At 38.7% G+C, this 20,339-nt stretch overlaps 1 protein-coding gene across 7 annotated transcripts in view; it reads left to right on the top strand.

Moving 5' to 3' along the window:
* Positions 1-19,803, top strand: part of zmiz2.L (zinc finger MIZ-type containing 2 L homeolog) — a 44,712-nt gene extending 24,909 nt beyond the window's left edge. For 4 of the 7 annotated variants that reach the window (XM_041585171.1, XM_041585166.1, XM_041585169.1 and 1 more), the window contains 13 exons: positions 2,308-2,481; positions 6,021-6,095; positions 6,251-6,422; positions 7,281-7,422; positions 7,611-7,821; positions 8,827-8,932; positions 9,065-9,222; positions 9,545-9,612; positions 10,590-10,658; positions 10,878-11,119; positions 11,292-11,470; positions 11,757-11,954; positions 18,160-19,803. In XM_041585171.1, the coding sequence (XP_041441105.1) occupies positions 2,308-2,481; positions 6,021-6,095; positions 6,251-6,422; positions 7,281-7,422; positions 7,611-7,821; positions 8,827-8,932; positions 9,065-9,222; positions 9,545-9,612; positions 10,590-10,658; positions 10,878-11,119; positions 11,292-11,470; positions 11,757-11,954; positions 18,160-18,267 (1,902 nt within the window). In that variant the 3' untranslated portion in view covers positions 18,268-19,803. 7 annotated transcript variants of the gene reach the window in all.
* The last annotated feature ends 536 nt before the right edge of the window (positions 19,804-20,339 follow it).

Here is a 20,339-nt window from a genome sequence, read left to right as displayed (position 1 = left end):
TATATATGGTTCTGGGTAAAATAAACCTGCCTGCGGCCCCATGTGGTCTCATTTTGCTGGTAACTTAATCATTTTATTGGAGGTATTGGACTTTGGAAGTATGATCTACTGTGAATTTCCATGATGTATTTTAGATGCAATATTATTTTTTTATTTGAAAGGGGATAGTTAATATGGGAATGGAAGACAAAGATTAAAAAGATGAAAAAAATGAGTGCAATAAAGGTGAAGTCTAATTACAGTTTCAGTAATGAAGATCATATAGAAAAAAAACTGCTTGAAATCATTCTATGTAGAATGTACTATATGTTCATTTAAAAAGTGAACATTCCCTTTAAATCTGTACCAGATTGAGTGGCCTCGTAATCAGATATGATAATATCATGATGCTTCTGGCTGGATCTGATTTTTACACAATCTCACAGATGCAAACATATCTACAGCGTGCAAGAGGCTTAGGTTTAGGGTTGCTTTAATGTGACAATGACACTATTGGGCATCTGTGCTGGCATCTGACATTTCTTTCTCTTCAATACTAAGTTCTAAACCTCATCATAGCCACTGAAATTCCCCTGTGGTGCAGACCAGCAGCAGAGCACTACCAGATCTCCACCCAAAATGATGAAAGAAAATTGAATTCTAAGCAACTTTCCAATCTTCATCTACTCTGAATAATCTTAATTGTTATTAAAAGTTATTTGTAAATATAATTGCTGTTGGGAGCAGTGTCTGTTCACTGTTTACATTCTGGTTCTGACTTCTCAAACAATGTAGCTACCTTGTTCCAAGAGCCAGAATTAGGAAACAGGAAGAGATAAACAAATACCGCTTTCAACTGCAATTCCGTTTACACATAGGGGTAGATTTATTAAGGTTCGAGTTGTGTTTTCCACGAAAATTTGAGTTGATGTTTTTGGTCAAACTTACATTTTCGGGTAAAAAACAAACAAAAATCTTTCGATTTTTTTGTATTGAAAAACGAATTTTTTTCGATATTTATTATACCGCGACCATAAAAATATCTTGAATCTGAAAATACAGGTATGGGACCTGTTATCCAGAATGCGCGGACCTGGGGTTTTTCCAGATAATGGATCTTTCCGTAATTTAGATTACCTTAAGGGGTAGATTTATCAAGGGTTGAATTTCGAGGTGATGCCAATTTTTTTAAACTCCCGTCAACTCGAAATTATGATAAAAAAAGACCAACCTGAAATTGATTTTTAAAAAAAAAATCAAATTTTTTAGATTTGAGTGGATAGGCTGTATTCAATCGTTCAAATCGTATTCGATCTAAGTCAATTTGAAGCATTTTCAAAAAAAAAACTTAGATTTTTCAAAGTCCACTAAATGACTCCAAATGGGTTCTAGGAGGTCCCCCATAGGCTAAAACAGCAATTCGGCATGTTTTAGATGGCAAATAGTCAAAGTCGAATTTTGACAGTACATGATACATTTTGATAATCGCATTTTTGAATTTGAACTATTCCCTAGTAGAAGTACACTAAAATTAGCTCAAAATTCGAATTTAAAAATTAGATTTTTCAATTCTACCCTTGATAAATCTGCCCCTAGGTCTACTAGAAAATCATGTAAACATTAAATAAACCCAATAGGCTGGTTTTGCTTCCAATAAGGATGAATTATATCTTAGTTTGGATCAAGTACAAGCGACTGTTTTATTATTACAGAGAAAAAGAAACCATTTTTAAAAAATTTGGATAATTTGATTATAATGGAGTTAATGGGAGGCAGCTTTTCCGTAATTCAGAGCTTTCTGGATAATGATCCCACACCTGTTGAGGTCATGTAGGAGTCAGTGGTAGTGGTCCCTTAAACCATTGGAAGATTTTTATATCCTTCATGATGTTTGAGTTGATCAATTCGAGTTTTTTTTCTCGCAGAAAACTCAATTAATTCAAGCTTTTGGGTTGTTAACCCCAAACTTGTTGATTGGAGTTTTTGCCATTTGAGGTTTTTGTTTTTTTTTTTTAGAAACCAATCAAGTTGTAATCGAGGTATTTAAAACTCTAAAATTTTAATTTTGATAAATATGCCCCATAATATAACCTAAATCCACTGAATATTTTTAATGAATGTATATTGGAAAGTTGTAAAGAATTACATTTTCTTTTTATTGGGCTAAAACTGTTTTGGGGTGTAGCTAACGTTCAAAGAGGAGTGATACCACATTTGAGGACTTTGAACCAAAAGATGCATACTTTTTGTTTGTCAGGATGGCTGTAATTGTGCCGTGTATGATAGCACATTGTAAGTAATAAATGTTGTTTTCTTATTCTAATATAGGGTTACAGTTCTCAGCAGTATATTCAGAGTGGCCAGTATCCTCCCCATGGGGGACAATATGCACCAACCACTCCGCAGCAATCTGCCCCATCCCCCTCTTACACCGGGCACCGCATGCAGCCAAACATGTCACAGTACCTGCCCCAGGCAGGCCCTGGGGGGCATTTTTACAAGGTAGGTTATTATTTACTCACTTATATATGACATGTTATTTGTGTTTCTTCCCAGAAGACAGACGGTTTTTATGAACAGGTACTTTTAATACATCACTGACTTTTACAAGCATTTTATAGGTGGTGGGCTTTATTTATTAAAGGGGACCTGTCACCCAGAAACAAAAAGCTGTAAAATAAAAGTCCTTTTCAAATTAAACAAGAAATCCAATGTCTATTTATTATTAAAGCATTCATAGCTGTTGTAAAGTTATTTAAAAATCTTAGCTGTCATTCAAATATTGTCTGCCCCTCCTCTATGCCAGTGGCATAGATGTAGGGCAGACAATTACTTTCACTTTCCATTCGGTACTTCCTAGATGTCACTGCTCTCCCCACATTCCCCGTTCTCTTCAACGTTTAGTTGTGTAGCCAGGGCATGGGGATGGACATCAGGTCCCCTATTTTGGTGAACAAACAAGATTCTGAGATGATGCAAGGCTTGCCTTAAAGGGGAACTCCAAACCAAAATTTGATAGAGGCCCACATAACACAGAAACCCCTAATATACGCATCACAGTTACCTGTTTCTTCAAAAAGTATGAATAAATGTCATTTTCTATGCTCATGCTCAAATCCAGCTAGTTCACAGTTTTTCTCTTTCTGCATCATTTAAAATCCTGGCAGGGAAGGAGGGACTAAACACTGATGTTACAAATTGTAACAACTTCTCCACAGCTTACAGACAGCATGCAGGAACTACATAACCCACAATGCATTGCTCTGTGATGTTACTTTCCTTATTGAAATCACGTGTGCAGGGAATTGTGGGTTATGGAGGATGCAGGCTGAGGACAGATGGCTGCTGATACAAAGTAACAGTAGTCAGCCAGCTCAGCAAAGTAGTCAAAGAGATCAGCAGAAGAGCAGGGGGCTAGCCTCACTGTCAGAAACCATTAAAAATCATGAAAAGTCTGCATATTTTTTAAATGATGTATATTGCAAAGTTGCTTGAAATTATGTTTACTTTTCAAAAAGCTCGTCATGTTTTTGTGGAGTTCCCCTTTAATAACAGTGTCCACAAAATGGCTCCTGCCTGCTTGCTACAATTATGAATTCCCAGACTCGAAGGAAACAGGATTCAAATAATTTAAATAGCGTAATTAAAGTTAATTTTGCTTGACTTACGTGATTAAATAGGATTTTGAATAATTTTAAAGGAAAACTTTACTTCCAAAATGAATATTTAAGCAACAGATAGTTTATAGTATATTAAGTGGCATATGAAAGAATCTTACAAACTGGTATATATATTTAATTAAATATTGCCCTTCTACATCTCTTGCCTTGAGCCACCATTTTGTGATGGTCTGTGTGCTGCCTCAGAGATCACCTGACCAGAAATACTGCAGCTCTAACTGTAACAGGAAGAAGTGTGGAAGCAAAAGACAGAACTCTGTCTTTTAATTGGCTCATGTGACCTAACATGTATGGTTTGTTTGTGTGCACTGTGAATCCTACGATCCCAGCGGGTGGCCCTTATTTTTCAAAATGGCAATTTTCTATTTATTTATTTTATTCTATTTATTTATTTTATATATTTTATATATAAATATATTTAATATATTTTATATATTTATATATTTTATATATTTTATCTATTTATTTATTTATTCTATTTATTATTTATTTTCTATTTTATTATGAAAATGGTTTATTTACATGAAGCAGGGTTTTATATATGAGCTGTTTTTTGCAATATCTTTTTATAGAGACCTACATTGTTCGGGGGCATAGTTTTCCTTTAAATTAGCTGTCTGACGCACCATAAAGAGAATCATCACAGAAGAGCGGCGGTGTTAAAAGCTGTTCGTGTGGTTAAACATTATTTGCTTAAATCAACTCTGTAGTGGGTCATGTCCCTGCAAATATTTATATAGAAATAATGCAGTTGTGCTTTCAGAGAGCTTGGAAGTCGTTATAAATAATATACGTGTTGAAGGTCATGTTTTGATCTATGTTTTTCTTTTTTAATGTAATTTACATAAACTCCCTTACCCAGTAACAACAGAAGTGATTTGATGATAGAGAAAGAAATAGATGTAGTTTGGCAAGAACAGGAAGGGACATCCATTGTTTTATTAGAACAAAACTTTAAAAAAAAGTGTTTTTCTCTGCAGTTAGGTTAATGGGGTTGTTCACCTTCAAACACTTTTTTTCAGTTCAGTTTGTTTCAGATAGTTTACCAGAAATAAAGACTTTTTCCAATTACTATCTGTTTTCTATGCGTGACCTTTTATCTAATATTGAAGTGTTAAGTGGAATTTTTTTACCTTCTAAAGCAGCTCTGGGAGCCCCCCCTCCCAGAGCTGCTTTAGAAGGTGAAAAATTACACTTAACACTTCAATATTAGATTAAAGGTCACGCATAGACCATCACAGGCCATCACAAAATGGTGGCTCAGGGATTCTGCAGGGACAAGGGTAAGAAATGTATCAACTAAATGTATCAATGTAGAACAGCTTACAGGGTCGACGACCCCCCCCCCGGTTGTCGACCCTGTAAGCTGTTCTACATTAATACATTTAGTTGATACATTTCTTATCTTTGTCCCTGCAGAATCCCTGAGTTTCATTAAAGGATAAGTAAACCTTAAAAATAAATGAATGTAAAACTGGTGAGGGTGCTATTCTAGTTACTTTTGTAATTTATATGCATTATTTATTTTTCTTTAATTCTAAGATATTAAAGGATACATGCACTGTTAATATAAATTAATTTTGTTACAACATCGCCACCTGCTGGTCATTTTCTCACCAGTCTGACCACCAAGGAAGTTGTCAGGAAATCTTAGGAAAGATTTGAGAAAGGTTTCTGGTTTTATTCCTAAGCAGAAGAACATCAGAGCAGCCTCTTTCTTTCTCCTGACAACTTCTTTGACTACGTGGTGGTCAGACTGGTGGGAAAATAACCAGCAGGTGGCGCTGTTGAAACAAAATTCATTCATATTAACAGTACATGTATCCCTTAACATCTTGGAATAAAAAGAAAAGAAATTATGAATGTAAATTGCAAAAGTTCTTAGAATAGCACTCTCATCAATTTTACATTCACTTATTTTAAAGGTTTACTTATTTAAAGGCAAGAATTGATAGAATATTTGCTAATACTCCAGAGATGCTGCTGAGAAATGTATCAAGTTAATGTTGCAAAATTGTAACCATTTATAGAGTCTGCACCTGAATTACTGAGCAGACTAAAACCTGAGGAATGAACATTCAAGTTTAAACTTAGATTTTGGAAAAACGGTAAAAAATAAAACATGGAAAGTAATTGAAAAAAAGTCTTTAGTTCTGGGGAACAATCTGAAAACAATTAAACTGAATAAAGTGCTTGGTCTTCTAGCAGGGTCCACTAACTTCCTTTCTGAAGACCTAAAATGGATCATTCTATAGAATTACGGGGACCTGTATAGATCTTATATTAACCGCCTCTCTTGCTCCCTTTTATCTCCTACAGTTCATCTTCCCTCCTAATCGAGCCCTGTTATTTCTTCCTTAGCTAACAGATCAATACAACGGACAGAGCAATAACTTCAATGGAGGAAATTTTGGCTACAGTCAAACTATGACTGGGGTGAGGATCAAGTTGTTTGATTGGAAGAACAGATTGAAGATGTTGCTATAGTTGGGGTGGGATTCCATAAACTGGGATGTAGAATGGGGCTTGAGAAGGGTAGCAAGTTGATAGACGTAATCCCTTCATTCTGATGTTCTCTTCATCTCCCACAGCCGGGCCGATCCATGCCAGGATATCCCAGCTCTCCCTTGCCAGGAAACCCTACTCCACCAATGACACCAGGCAGCAGTGCTACCCCCTATATGTCTCCAGGTCAGGATGTGAAGTCTCCTTTTCTGCCTGATGTTAAACCTCCACACAGCAGCTTGCACCAGTCACCCACCGGTAGGTTGGCTACAGAACTGTAAATCTATGAACATAAAAACATTTAAAGGACATGTAAACCCTCCCTACAAAAATGTAATCAGTGGACAGCCTCTTTGGAATCTTTAGATACCCACCACTCTGGTTGTTAAAAGGTTAACAGTATGGCTGCAGCATCCCCTCAATCACTTAGAATCCCCTTTCCTCCTCTAACCCACTCTGTCCCCTCCCTCAGGAATTTATTTTGGCTGTTGACTAATGAGCATGCTCAGTTCTTCTCAGCTCAGATTACTAAACATGCCCTCCAATCTAACAGCTAATGAAGAGAAAGCATTGCTGGTTCCCATAGAGACTCTGCTCTAGCTGTCTGATCCTAATTCTTTGTCTTAAACACCTCTCCTGAACTCAGCTTTGCAGTGTTACTGATGATGTGTCACAGGGAAGATGGCCGCCTAGTGAAAGCTGCTATTTGTTTTAGTATGATATACAAATGATGTGGCTTGGGTGGGGAAGATATGCCCAACTTATATACATGGTAGGAAAATGTAGGCTCTACATGTCTTTTAACCATGGATAGATTTTGGCTATTGAGGCTTATTCTAGCATTTATTTCAGTGCAGTAACCAATCAGCAATGACGTTTCAGGATTAATTAATGCATGGAAATCAGGTTTACGAGCAGGGCTGCCAGTACTATGCCTTTAGCTTTATCAAAGCACATATGTCATAATTTGCCTATTAAACAATCTTAGTGCACTTTCTTTTTCTACCAAAAAGACAGTGAAATGCAATAAAATTCTGTATGACTGAAGTGGCAAAATGTAGGCAGACCTGCATAATAAAATTTGAATTTGGATTAACACTGGTTCTTATACACCAGGTACCGGCAATGATGAGTTACGTCTGACATTCCCTGTGCGTGATGGAATTGTGCTGGAACCATTCCGACTCCAACATAACCTGGCTGTCAGTAACCACGTGTTCCACCTGCGGGAGTCCGTGTACAAGACGCTCATGATGAGGTTTGTATTTACTCCTATGTATATGAATGGTCAGCAGCAGTATATATTTATATATTTACAATCCTCAGACACTTTTCACAACATTTACTTCTCTTTGCCATGTATTTATGTGTTGTGGTGCTCTGTTGATGATGTGATGGTATAATATAAGTAGGTTGCTACAACTACTAATACCACTCCCTCCTCAGGCCTGACCTAGAACTGCAGTTTAAGTGCTATCACCATGAGGATCGTCAGATGAACACTAACTGGCCCTGCTCAGTGCAAGTTAGCGTGAACTCTACTCCACTGAGCATTGAGCGAGGGGACAACAAGACTTCACACAAAGCCCTGTACCTGAAACAGGTTTGCCAGCCTGGCAGAAACAGCATCCAGATCACCGTCAGTGCCTGCTGCTGTGTGAGTACCATGTTCCTAGCATTTGACTTCAAAGTGAGACGCTCTGTGTTATAACAAGCATTGGCAGCCTTTTTCAAACAGTTGCAGCTACTGGAATTAACCTGCAGTGAGACTTTGTAGTTTGGCAGCAGCTTGGGATCTGATGGTTGTCCGTTCACTAATAATAAGGAACGGGGCATGTGCTTTTAGCTGGGGCATGAAAAGCAGTGAGCGACATCATAAGAGAAATAGAAAATAGGTGACACTATGGGTGTTATTTATCAAAATCTTATTTATCAATACATTTTCCCTAAAATTTCCTGTGCAGGAAAAAACCCAGAACATTCGGACCGTACAAATTTTGTAGATTTTCCACCAGAAAACTCCCAATTTTTTCGGATATTTTGCCCGAAAACCACAAAATCTTCGGATTATTGCATGAAACCCAGCGCAGATCAGGATATCTTTGGGACTTCGCCCATTGACTTATATACAACCTGGACTGAGATGCCAGATTTTGAGATTTCGACTTTTTCCATCCTCTGGGTATAATATATCACGAAAAATTCGCGGTTTTTTTTTCCACTAAAAATTCAAATTTTATATTCTAAAAAAACTAAAATTTTTCAAGTTTTTGGCATTCAGACTTTAATAAATAACCCCCTATGGGTGAAAATGACACTTAAGGGAGAAAATGTCTAAACAGTCCATGGTATACAGTGGACCTTGACATAACAAAAAACAGGGCTGATTTAATGTGACAGTACTTACAGGAAACAGGACAGAGAACATATTTTTCAGTGTTCTATTTTCAGGAACCCTGAAGAAGACAGTTCCTGTATCTTAGTATGATACACCTGTACCAACCAACAAGCAAAACATTGGTCTTATAAGTTTAAGTTTTCGTTTTAAGCAAGAGAAAAAGGGGTTAGCTGGATGTAGCAGGGTGCAGAGCAGTATGAGCAACAAGGTAAGGAAGCTAAACACGATGATGGTTATCATTATTTTTGTTGTGTTTCCTTTTAGTCTCACCTGTTTGTGCTACAGTTAGTCCACCGGCCATCGGTTCGATCTGTCCTACAGGGTTTAATAAAGAAGAGACTGCTTCCAGCTGAACACTGCATCACAAAGAGTAAGACTTGCTCTCCCCTTCTGTTGATTTACCTGCCCTATGCTACCCCAGTCCGTCCCCATTCATTTAATTTAATTCTATATGTGGCCACGTTTTCTGTCTGACATGGGCTATTTTTTATTTCTCTTCCAGTTAAAAGGAATTTCAACAGTGGCAGTATTCCAGGGACTCCAGGCCCTAATGGGGAGGATGGAGTGGAACAAACAGCCATAAAAGTTTCTCTGAAATGTCCAATAACCTTCCGGAGAATCCAGCTTCCTGCAAGGGGACATGACTGCCGGCATATCCAGGTGAGGGGAAGATTTAGTCCTTGCTTTAGATTCCTCTAGGTTACTTTTTCCTGATTTCTTCCCCTTTGTTTCCCTTTAAGACACCATTCATTTCCTTTCTAGCCCTTGCATTGTTTCTTGCTTTCACTTTAATGCTCTATTAAAGCTCTATTAAACTTGATTTTTCTGTCTGCTTTCCTGGCCTGTTTACCTCTTTACAATTAACTTTTGCTGTTTATTATCATTTTCTCTCTTCCAACATTCTCCTGTGCCACTTTTCCTGAACATTTCTTCTTTTGCATTCTTTCAGCTCTTTTGTAATTGTTCTTTCTGTTTTCCTTAGTGCTTTGACCTGGAGTCTTACCTTCAGTTGAACTGTGAACGAGGGACATGGCGATGTCCAGTGTGCAAGTAAGTGAACTAAATATTCTGGTAGCTTCAAGCACAGGCAGGTTATTTGGGATGCAGCAACTACCCACCACTCATATCACCCATGCAGGCACCCTTTCTAGGAATGCTCTGCAAGTTTCTGCAAATACAAGTATATACTTTAAAGACATTAAACTATGGACAAGTTGCTCATATCCCTAAATCTTTTTTTTTTAACATTTCCATTTGATTTAAAGGACCAGTAACAGCAAAAATTTTCTAAAAAAAATTGTTAGTATGCTACGAAAAAAAGACGACAACACATTAAACTTTAAAATCCCTAAGTCTTTATTATGAAATTGCTAAAAATAACTCATCAGAAACGGCGACAGGGCGACGAGCCATCTTGCGGCGCTCAATTTCTCCTCCCTGGCTATGTCCTATATTAAAGGCAGGGAGGAGAAATGGAGTGCCGCACAATGAATCGCCTTTTCTGAAGAGGAGCACAAGTGGAGTTTCGGTAAGTTATTTCTTAATAAAAGACTTAGCAACTTTAAAGTTTAATATGTGTTGTTGTCTTTTTTTCGTAGCATACTAACAAATTTTTTTTGGCTATTACTGGTCCTTTAATACTACTTACTTACTAACCATAACCAGAGTATGGCAGGACTGCAGTTTTGGAAGGCTTGCTTGTTTCAGGTTATATATTTTCTATAGAATAACAGTAGATTTTTTATTAGTAACATGTGCAGATAAGTATTACACAGATCATCATATTTGAAAATGCTTATGAGGCTACAAGGGGGTGGGTGGTGGTTCCGATTAGATTACATACAGTAACTCTGTTTTTCATTTCACATCTGCTATAACTAGGCACATGATGGCTGAAGTTCATTATAAAGGGGGTCAACATCTCCCTATTTTATTCCTATACAAGACATATTATTCTATATACTTCCGATATGTAATTTGTAGCATGAAAGGGTATAATGTTTTGATGGTGTTTTTTTTCCCTGTAGTAAAACAGCCCTCCTGGAAGGGTTAGAAGTTGACCAGTATATGCTGGGAACCCTACTGTATATTCAGAAGTAAGTAAATGGGACAGAGGCAACATTTGTGTGTGTATATATATATATATATATATATATATATATATATATATATATATATATATATATATATATATATATATATATATATATATATATATATATATATATATATATATGTGTGTGTGTTTTGTCTTTATTTGTGGGATTATTTGTAATTACTGGCAGACTCCTCATTACTGACTGTTGCTCCCACAGCTCTGATTATGAAGAGATCACAATTGACCCAACCTGCAGCTGGAAACCAGTCCCTGTAAAGCCAGACACCCATATAAAAGAGGAGACAGATGGGCCAGTTCTAAAACGATGCCGGAGTCTGAGTCCTGCCCACATGGTAATGCCGAATGTCATGGAGTTGATAGCAGCTCTGGGACCAAGTTCTTCCCCTTTCAACAACATCCAATCAGTCGGAGGTGTGAGCTCTGACTATACCAACCAGGGTATGTAATATCTCTTAGAGACAAACTTTGGATTTGTTCTGGGAAGTAGCAATTGCTGTCTCTTCAAATACCCTAGTTGTGTCTTTACCAATATTCCTTCTTTCACGTTACACATTAAGCAGTTCATTGTTTGTTTTGCATCAGTTTCTCATATATTTTTTACTTCTTCCAGGTCCTGGTTTTCAGAACCCAGGCGGGTTTTCAGATGGTGGCTACACATCCTCCAATCCTGGCACACCAACTATGAATGACTTTAACCCCACAGCACCACCACCTATCTCCTATCAGTCAGACATTCCCAGTTCCTTACTGGTTCCTGAGAAGGCTGGAGGCCCACCACTGCCTGGGCAGGTTAGTATCATGCTTTGGCTTCATGTTTTGTTAAGGATGCATACAAATTCTGTAAATTTATGTTGTTTGCAAGACAGGTATGGACTCGTTAAGAATTTGGAGCTGATACATTTAATTAGATATAGATTAGAGCATGAGGCTGGTGCCTTGAGCCAATATCGGCATTTGCCTTTTTAGAGAGCTTATTGTGAAGTGTTTGTTCCAGTTACTTCTTCCTACTGTTTGCTGTACAGAACTTTTTTTAAATCACTCTCATTAGACTGTCTTCTGACCCATTTCTTTGCAGGTACCTCCCTCTGGGCGGATGGAACCTACGCACAATCCCAGTCAGTCACCTCACACCTCCAGCATTGTTAGCCAATCAGCACATCAGCTCCACCACCGAAACACACCTCGTCAGCTAATGGCACAACCTGGTGGTGATTTGGCATTTAATCCTAATGTGGCCATGGCAGGCACAGAGGTTCCGGAGCCTTCACTGGATGTAAGAGTTGTTTTTTTTTTCATCCTCTCTTTTTTATGTAATCCTTTAGCTAGGCCACTTCTGTATCACTACCCCACCCACACACACACCATTTCTTTTTCCCCACTTTTTGTCTCTCCACTTTGATAGCCTTTTCCCAAATTACTAATATACCACTGTTGCTTTTCAGCTTCTCTCTTCTAATCACTGTTTGGCAGCCTTTTCTGTATATTTTGTACCACCTTCGAGACTTTTTGCCCCATGGACTTTTCCACATTTTCTTTATTCATTCATTAATTCAATTGGAATTTCACCATTTCACCTACACAAAGAGCCCATCACCAAAATTTAAATCAGTAGGCATTTTACAATTTATACAATATATTTCAAAGGGCCCTTCACCAAAAATATCTTTCGCACAATGAAAGAAAACGCTATTCTAGGCAACATTTCAGAATACATGATTCAAGGAATGTCAGTGATAAACATACGTGTAATTTAGGTTGTAGATGAAAGCAGAGTCTGTCTGAACCTTTGCGTCCTCTGGGTCTGACTCGGTTGCAAAAGTCAAGGCTATTCACCTTTTTCCTAAACTACTCCATTCTTAAGATGGCCATAGACGTTACAATTACGATCTTTTCTGGAAAAGATCTGTCCAAGAAGATCATTCATTTCAATACACACGTGTAGAGCTATATTGTCAGATATACAGATAGAAACAATAAAATTCTACCTGTATCTGACAATTTAGCACTAAGAATGGCCGATGTTCGGGTGCCTTCAAAAGAACCTGATCAAAATTTTCCAGTCAGCTTGATCGATGAGCGGACGGCCGATATCCAAGTCTTCTGCCGATATGGGTCGGCTCATCTCCCACCATACACGCACCGAATATCATACACTTATTTGTTTTCTCCGATATTATCAGTACATCTATGTCCACCTTAACATTGGCCTTGGGTTTGGGCTCAATATACTGCAGAACAATAATCGTTCTCCAAACATCCAGTGTTTTAACAGACTGAAACATGTCCTTTTTTCAGTAATTTTGCATATATCCTTCTTATTTAACAAGATGCTTAGACCAAAAATATTAAAATCAGCCCCATACTACTGCATTTCTGAAGGTATTGTGTTTTATGGGGTGTTAGTGACTTGCAAAGGTGCCGTGGCATTGTAATAATGGCTTCATCTGTGCCACCCTACTTTACAGGCCATGGTTATAAGTTTGATTCATACCTAGAGAACGAAGGTTGAGACAACATCATACTGCAGAGAAGCTTTTCATCAACAGCCTCTGTGCATTTAGCTACAACAGGAGGAACAATGTCTGTTTTTGTTTTGAGTCACAGAACATAACATTATTTCCATGGAGAAATGTGGTTGAATACGTATAAAACTGCAAGCTATGTACATGTGATGTTACTTAAATTCTCCCTTGTTGCCCCAGGTGTCAGGTCCAGTCCTTAACAGGAATAGATGGAAGGTACCTGTGTGTGACTGAAAGTGGCTTAGGTGTGAGACAAACTGAAAGCAAGTATTGTGGAAATATAGCTAAAATAGCAACAGCTTCTTTATGAAGTGCATGACTTCTTACTTAAAGGGCATGTAAAGTCTAAAATAGAGTAAGGCTAGAAATGCTGTATTTTGTATACAAAACATAAACATGAACTTACTGCACCACAAGCCTAATCAAACAAATGATTTATGCTTTCAAAGATGGCCACAGGGGGTCACCATCTTGTAACTTTGTTAAACATCTTTGCAAGACCAAGACTGTGCACATGCTCAGTGTGGTCTACTTAGGGATCATCATAAATTATCAAAACAGCACAAGTCAAATAATATCTGCCAGAAGCTGATTCAACAAGACTGATTAATAATCAGAATATACAGACTGCACTGGGTCCTGTGTTGTCATCTAATGTGGATTTTATAGTTTTTGTATTTTTTAATACAAACTTTCTCCAACTCTACAGAACCAGTGGCTGCAGCAAAATAATCCTCCAAATAGAATCCCAGTTTACCTGTTCAAATCTGGCTCCATGATCTTTGTCCCTGCAGCTGGAGTTGGAAACAGTAAAGGGGATGTAAAGGCAAAAATAAAATCCAATTCAAATCTCTACACAGTTGCTGACTACTCTACAGGGAAACAAACAAAGCTTCTTGAGTTCTGCATGGCTGGGAAGTAAGGCGGGGGCTCCCCCTGCTGTTCATAAGTATGATTGTTTCCCTGCTCAGCAGTTAGGGACCATCTGACAATTCCTATCCACAGCAGTAAATGAAGGGAGAATTTCACTGCATACAGTCAGGTTTCTTATAAAAACAGTACACATTTTTTAATTAAAGTATATTGGAGATAGGTTTCTTTTTCATTAAAGAAAATAAAAATGGGATTTTATTTTTTTGCTTTAAGCTGGCCATAGACATGCAGATTTCATTCTTTGTACAACGAAAGGTCATTTGTTTCAATGTAACGATCAACAACTAACCATTTAGATTAAATAAAGTAGGAAAAATAAATCGCACAATGTTCTATCCATTAATTGACAGACAGCAAAAGTACAAAAGTTATGTCTGAGAAATAGTAGAGACAGTCACCCATTGATGTCATCAGATAGGCAATATATGCAGAGATATTATCGGTAGCCAACAGAAATCTTCTAACCTGTCAACTAAACGACTGATGTCGTGGTAAAATCTCAGAACAGTTTTTCTGCCTCCCCACACGGTCTGAAAATGTATTTGTACGACTATGTCTTTGCATCTATGGGCAGCTTTAGATAGTAATAACAAGCACATAGATATCATCTTCTTTGCACTATACATGCGATAAAACTCTCCTTCAAATAGTATGTTTTTTTTACAGTCAAGTTTTTTTTGGGATTTAAAAAGAGTGAAATAAGATGTGGACGTAAGAGTTCACTAAGCGCCTACAAAATCCTGTACATGTGAACAGAGAGCTTTGAAATATCTGTGACAAGCTGTATTTTCTCCTTCTGACAAATATGCCCCATAGCTTTGCTCGAATCCTATTTCAAAGATTTAGGTCAGTGACAGACAAGGTAATTTCCTCTTCTGCTGACGGACACCAAAATGCTGTAAACCCCCGCGAAATGGCAGCTGCTTGCAGACACAATCACAGGTCAGATGACTGTCACTCAGAACTGCAGTAACCAGGGTTTTTGAGTGACAGTGATGCACCTGTGGGTCAGGCGACTGAGTCCTGCTGTTTGCCATTGAAATTAATGAGGTATGATTTTAGACCTCAAATCACTGTTTGCCATTGCCCCTGAATAGAAACAAAATTTACAAGAATAGCACTACAGACAAAAACCACCAGGGGGCACATGGAAACCCCTGACTATACTTGCTGTCTTCCCCCACAATGTACAAACAGCATACACCACCCATAAAATAAAGAATGTTTGCATGCAAGGCTCGCTGCACAGTCTTGACGCATGCACTTGACATTTAGCAGGTTCCCTTTAAACCAGGAAATGATTTGTAATACACTTTTCCATCCTCAATTGCTGCAGTGTTTTTTTTTCTCTTTTTTTGTATTTGTCCTTGGTATTTCCTGATTTGGCTAATCTCTTCCTTGACTCTTGTTTCTATTTCCTTCCTGTTACTCTCACTGAGTAACCTCCACCCCTCACTCTTTGAGTTTTGTCATTTCCTCAGATTAGATCTCTTTAAAGGGATACACCGTCATGGGAAAAAATGCATCAGTTAATAGTGCTGCTCCAGCAGAATTCTGCACTGAAATCCATTTCTCAAAAGAGCAAACAGATTTTTTTATATTCAATTTTGAAATCTGACATGGGGCTAGACATATTGTCAATTTCCCAGCTGCCCCTGGTCTCTTTAGGAGAGAAATGCTTTCTGGCAGGCTGCTGTTTTTCCTTCTCAATGTAACTGAATGTGTCTCAGTGAGACATGGGTTTTTACTATTGAGTGTTGTTCTTAGATCTACCAGGCAGCTGTTATCTTGTGTTAGGGAGCTGTTATCTGGTTACCTTCCCATTGTTCTTTTGTTTGGCTGCTGCGGGGGAAAAGGGAGGGGGGTGATATCACTCCAACTTGCAGTAAAGAGTGATTGAAGTTTATCAGAGCACACGTCACATGACTTGAGGCAGCTGGGAAATGACAATATGGCTAGCCCCATGTCAGATTTCAAAATTGAATATAAAAAAATCTGTTTGCTCTTTTGAGAAATTGAGTTCAGTGCAGAATTCTGCTGGAGCAGCACTATTAACTGATTCATTTTGAAAAAAAAAAAAAAAAATCCCATGACAGTATCCCTTTAAAATAACCCAGTTGTCTCCTCTGACTTTGTTGTAGTCTCTTATACTTTACATCATTCCCTGCAGTCAATCATTTAAAGGGGAACTAAAGCTTAATTAAAGAAGTACGCTATAAATGTTGTACATTATGTTTTGTGCTTCTGTAACAGCCCAAGGCAACCACAGCCCTTTAGCAGTGAAGATCTGTGTCTCCAAAGATGCCCCAGTAGCTCCCCATCTTCTTTTCTGCCGATTCACTGCACATGCTCTCTGCTGCTGTCACTTACTGAGCTTAAGGATTCACTCACAATATACAGTACACATAGAATAGAAATGTCACAATATAAGGCTGATTAGTAATTAATACAGATAATTACTACATGGCAGCACAGAAACCATTGCAACTAGCATCAGAATTTAATAATCAGCCCTGTAGCATCAGCTTATATTACAGACCAACCTCATTTTCTGCTGGATAATTAGTGACGAGCCCTAAGCTTAGCTTCTCAACAGCTGCTCAGAGCCCACTGAGCATGTGAGTGTCACAGACACTTTCCAAGATGGTGACCCCCTGTGACAAGTTTGAAGTCCTGGATCATTACTGCTATTGACAAGCTGAAACTTTAGGCTGGTGCAATAAGTTCAGTAAATGAAATATGGAATTTTAAGCCATATTTTTAGGGTTTAGTTCACCTTCAACCCATATAATACCTTCTTTTATCTACGGCAGCCCACTGTTTTCTCTACTCAGACTCTCTTCTCCTGATCTCTGAGAATAAATGCTAATCCTATTCCATTCTGGATCCTGAGCATGGCTAACTAGCATTTCTGCCTCTTTAAAGTAATACAGAAAATGCCATCCTGACCTTGGCATTGTACCACTCCAAGGCAGGAAGTTTAAGAGAACTGCACGAGACACCATATATGTTGCAGGTGGGGAGCTTACCCCTTTTATTTAAGTGACCACCTGTGCATCAACGTTTTGGGGGGATTAACCCTCCCTTCGTCAGGATACAAACATTAGTGCTACAAACATATTTAAAGCCTAGGGATACACAGAGTCCTGCCCAATTACCCATAGTCCACCAGTGTGTTCCAAAGTGAGGCTTGACACTCAAAGTCCATGTTTTGGTGTAAATGTCCAAAGTCCAGTTACATATTAACAGATCAAACATGATTGTATATTGTCCATTTTAAACAAACTTGATTTATTGCATATTTCACACACCTGATTATCAAATATAACAAAGTAAAGTAAATGAAACTACTCACAACCAGCGGGAGTTTTACCATTAGCTCTATTTTTCATTAATCCCACTGGCCAAGATCATCTGTGGAAAGGAAACAAAGTGTCAATAACAAGTGGTAGGATTATTTACAAAAAGCAAGTCAAGCTAAAATGCTCATTAGTAGTAGTATAATTTACTTCACTTTGTTATATTTGATAATCATGTGTGTGAAATATGCATTAAATCAAGTTTGTTTAAAATGGACAATATACAATCATGTTTGATCTGTAATATGTAACTGGACTTTGGACATTTGTACCAAAACATGGACTTTGAGTGTCAAGCCTCACTTTGGAACACCCTGGTGGACTATGGGTAATTGGGCGGGACTCTATGTATCCCTAGGCAATTCTCTTAAACTTCCTACTTTGTACTGACGTGTGCCGACCGTCTAGAGAGAGCTGCACAACCAGGGCAGGAATATCATAGGAAAGGTGAGAGGTGCGGCTCATCTACATACACCACTCCAAGGCAGCCATTGTTACCCCAGAGCATTGAGCTCCTGTAGCCATTACATTCATCCAGTTCTTTCTCAGCAACTACTAGTCTCATGCTCTGCTCCGCATTATTTCCTGTTCCGCTGTTACATGTTTTGTTTTGCTTCAGTCGTTGCTTTCCTCCCTAGTGACATGCAAATCTGTTTTCTTCCAGCTTCTCCCCGAACTGACAAACACAGAGGAACTTCTCTCCTATCTCGGACCTGCAGACCTACCCAATAGTGGTAATGACGACCTCTTGTCTCTCTTCGAGAGCAACTGAAGCTCCTTCCACTATAAGGCTGAGTCTTTCTACTCCCAGCTTTTTTTTTCATCACCCAGCCTTCCAGAATCGTGCTAAAGGTGAAACATAAGCAGCACCCTGAGGTGCTAGAGACCTGCAGAGGGTTGCACCTATCTGGCAGATGTTGCTGGCGTGCATTATTCTGCTAAATGTATATGAAGAACATCACGCCAGAGCCTTGCATATAACTGCTCTGGTTTGCAGATTATTGCACTATTTAACTCGACCTGTTACAGAGAAAAAAATAAAAAGGAAAAAAAAACAACTTGTTGCACCGTGGGACTGGGAGGCATTCCTAATCATTGTCCCATTATCCCATTCATGCAAACAGGGTCTGTGACTAGACAGCAGCTGAGACCTGAAAAATATTGAAAACTGGTTTCCCTTTCTTGACTGAAGCGACTGGATCGAGTGCATGACTCTCTAGGCCTTGGCCAGTCTTCAGTTGCAACCAGGCATTGAAACTCTCTCTATACCCGTTTTCCTTTCAAGAGCCAGCTTGTGCCAACTGTCAGAAATGTGGGGCCACAGGGTTGATTTTATCCCATGAGCCTGGCCGGTGGTGCAACATTTAGAGCACAAGGTGGATCTGTGTAATCTGTGTGCACACACTGTTCGGGAAGCAATCACTGTAAAGTCCTAAAATATTGTATATAACTTATACTGACGTCGGCCTAACATATTCCATGTATTCCACATTTTTCTTTGAGGGGGGAGGGGATGAAGATTGGGACCACAGGACACCCGAATGCTCCTCTTGATTCTGCCCTACGAACTGCAAATTGGGCCCAGGAGCTCGGCCCTGTAGTGACGTGCAAGCGTCCTGCACCAGTGCAAATACAGAACATGCAATAAAGCAAGAGCCTTCCGCCATGCAACACTTCTTGTTTATTCATTGATAGTAGTTGAATTATTCGCTCTGCAGCAGAGCGGGGAGAATATGTATATTTATATATGTATATGTATGTGTGATAATATCACAGGACAGTTCTACGGAGGCCGTGCTGGTTCCAGTATCAGTTGACACGGCCGAATCTCAAGATGAAGGTAGCGGCCATCTTTAGCTGGTCCCAATGATTATTGTTATTTTTTTTTTTTTATTTCACAGCAATAGAACATACATTTGTTGTTTGCACAGAGTTGCAGAGATTTCCCGATGGGTCGCCTGACCTGATTTTATTTATGTTTTTATTTGATGTTTGCACAGAATATGAATTTTTGGAAATAATTTATCCCCGGGCAAAAAAACATAAAAGTGGAGAATGCAGGGACCATTCCTAAACTCCCTCCTATATAACCATTATCCATCTGTTACTTCAGAGCAAATACCACTCATGAAATCGGGACTGTGAAAATGCCAAAAATGAACTTTACCTTTCTCCATACATAAACCAGTGGGGTCACGGATTATAAAACCGGTGTGGGGCTTGACATTGGGTTTCTATTTAAGTATCTCGGGTTTGTGCTCTGTGCTGGAAGATGTGCATTTTACAGAAATAAAAGAATAATAATGAAGTCTTGATTTCCATTTTTATCCTCTTGCTGGACCAGAGGGAGAGCAAGACTTAGGGTGGCCATAGACGCACAGATAATATTGTACAAAACAAAATTTCGTACGATATTCAGTGCGTGTATGGTGGGAAAAGAGCCGACCGATAATGGGAGAAGACTTGGATATCGGTCTGTTTGTTGATTGGGCTGGATGGAAAATTTTGATCGGGTGCTTTTGAAGGCTCCCAAACATTGCTCATTGTTAGTGCTGAATCGTCAGATACAGGTAGAATTCTATTGTTTCTATCTGTATATCTACTAGGGATGCACTGAATCCACTATTTTGGAATCGGCCAAAGCCCCGAATCCTTCGAGAACGATTCAGCAGAAGAGGTAGCTTCCCAGCGCCCCTCAATCGTTGCGCCCTAGGCAGCTGCCTCTTTTGCCTACCCCTAGTTCCGGCCCTGGTTTAGATTACTTCTGTAGTTAATTTGGCCAGATCAGTAGCACTTCCACTGTATTTTAGTATATAGCCATGGAATGCTCGCACAACCTTTTGC

The sequence above is a fragment of the Xenopus laevis genome, chromosome 3L (genome assembly GCF_017654675.1).
Source record: "Xenopus laevis strain J_2021 chromosome 3L, Xenopus_laevis_v10.1, whole genome shotgun sequence".
Classification (NCBI taxonomy): Eukaryota; Metazoa; Chordata; class Amphibia; order Anura; family Pipidae; genus Xenopus; species Xenopus laevis.
The sequence above is the reverse complement of the archived record's forward strand: the minus strand, read 5'-3'. Positions and strand labels throughout refer to the sequence as shown.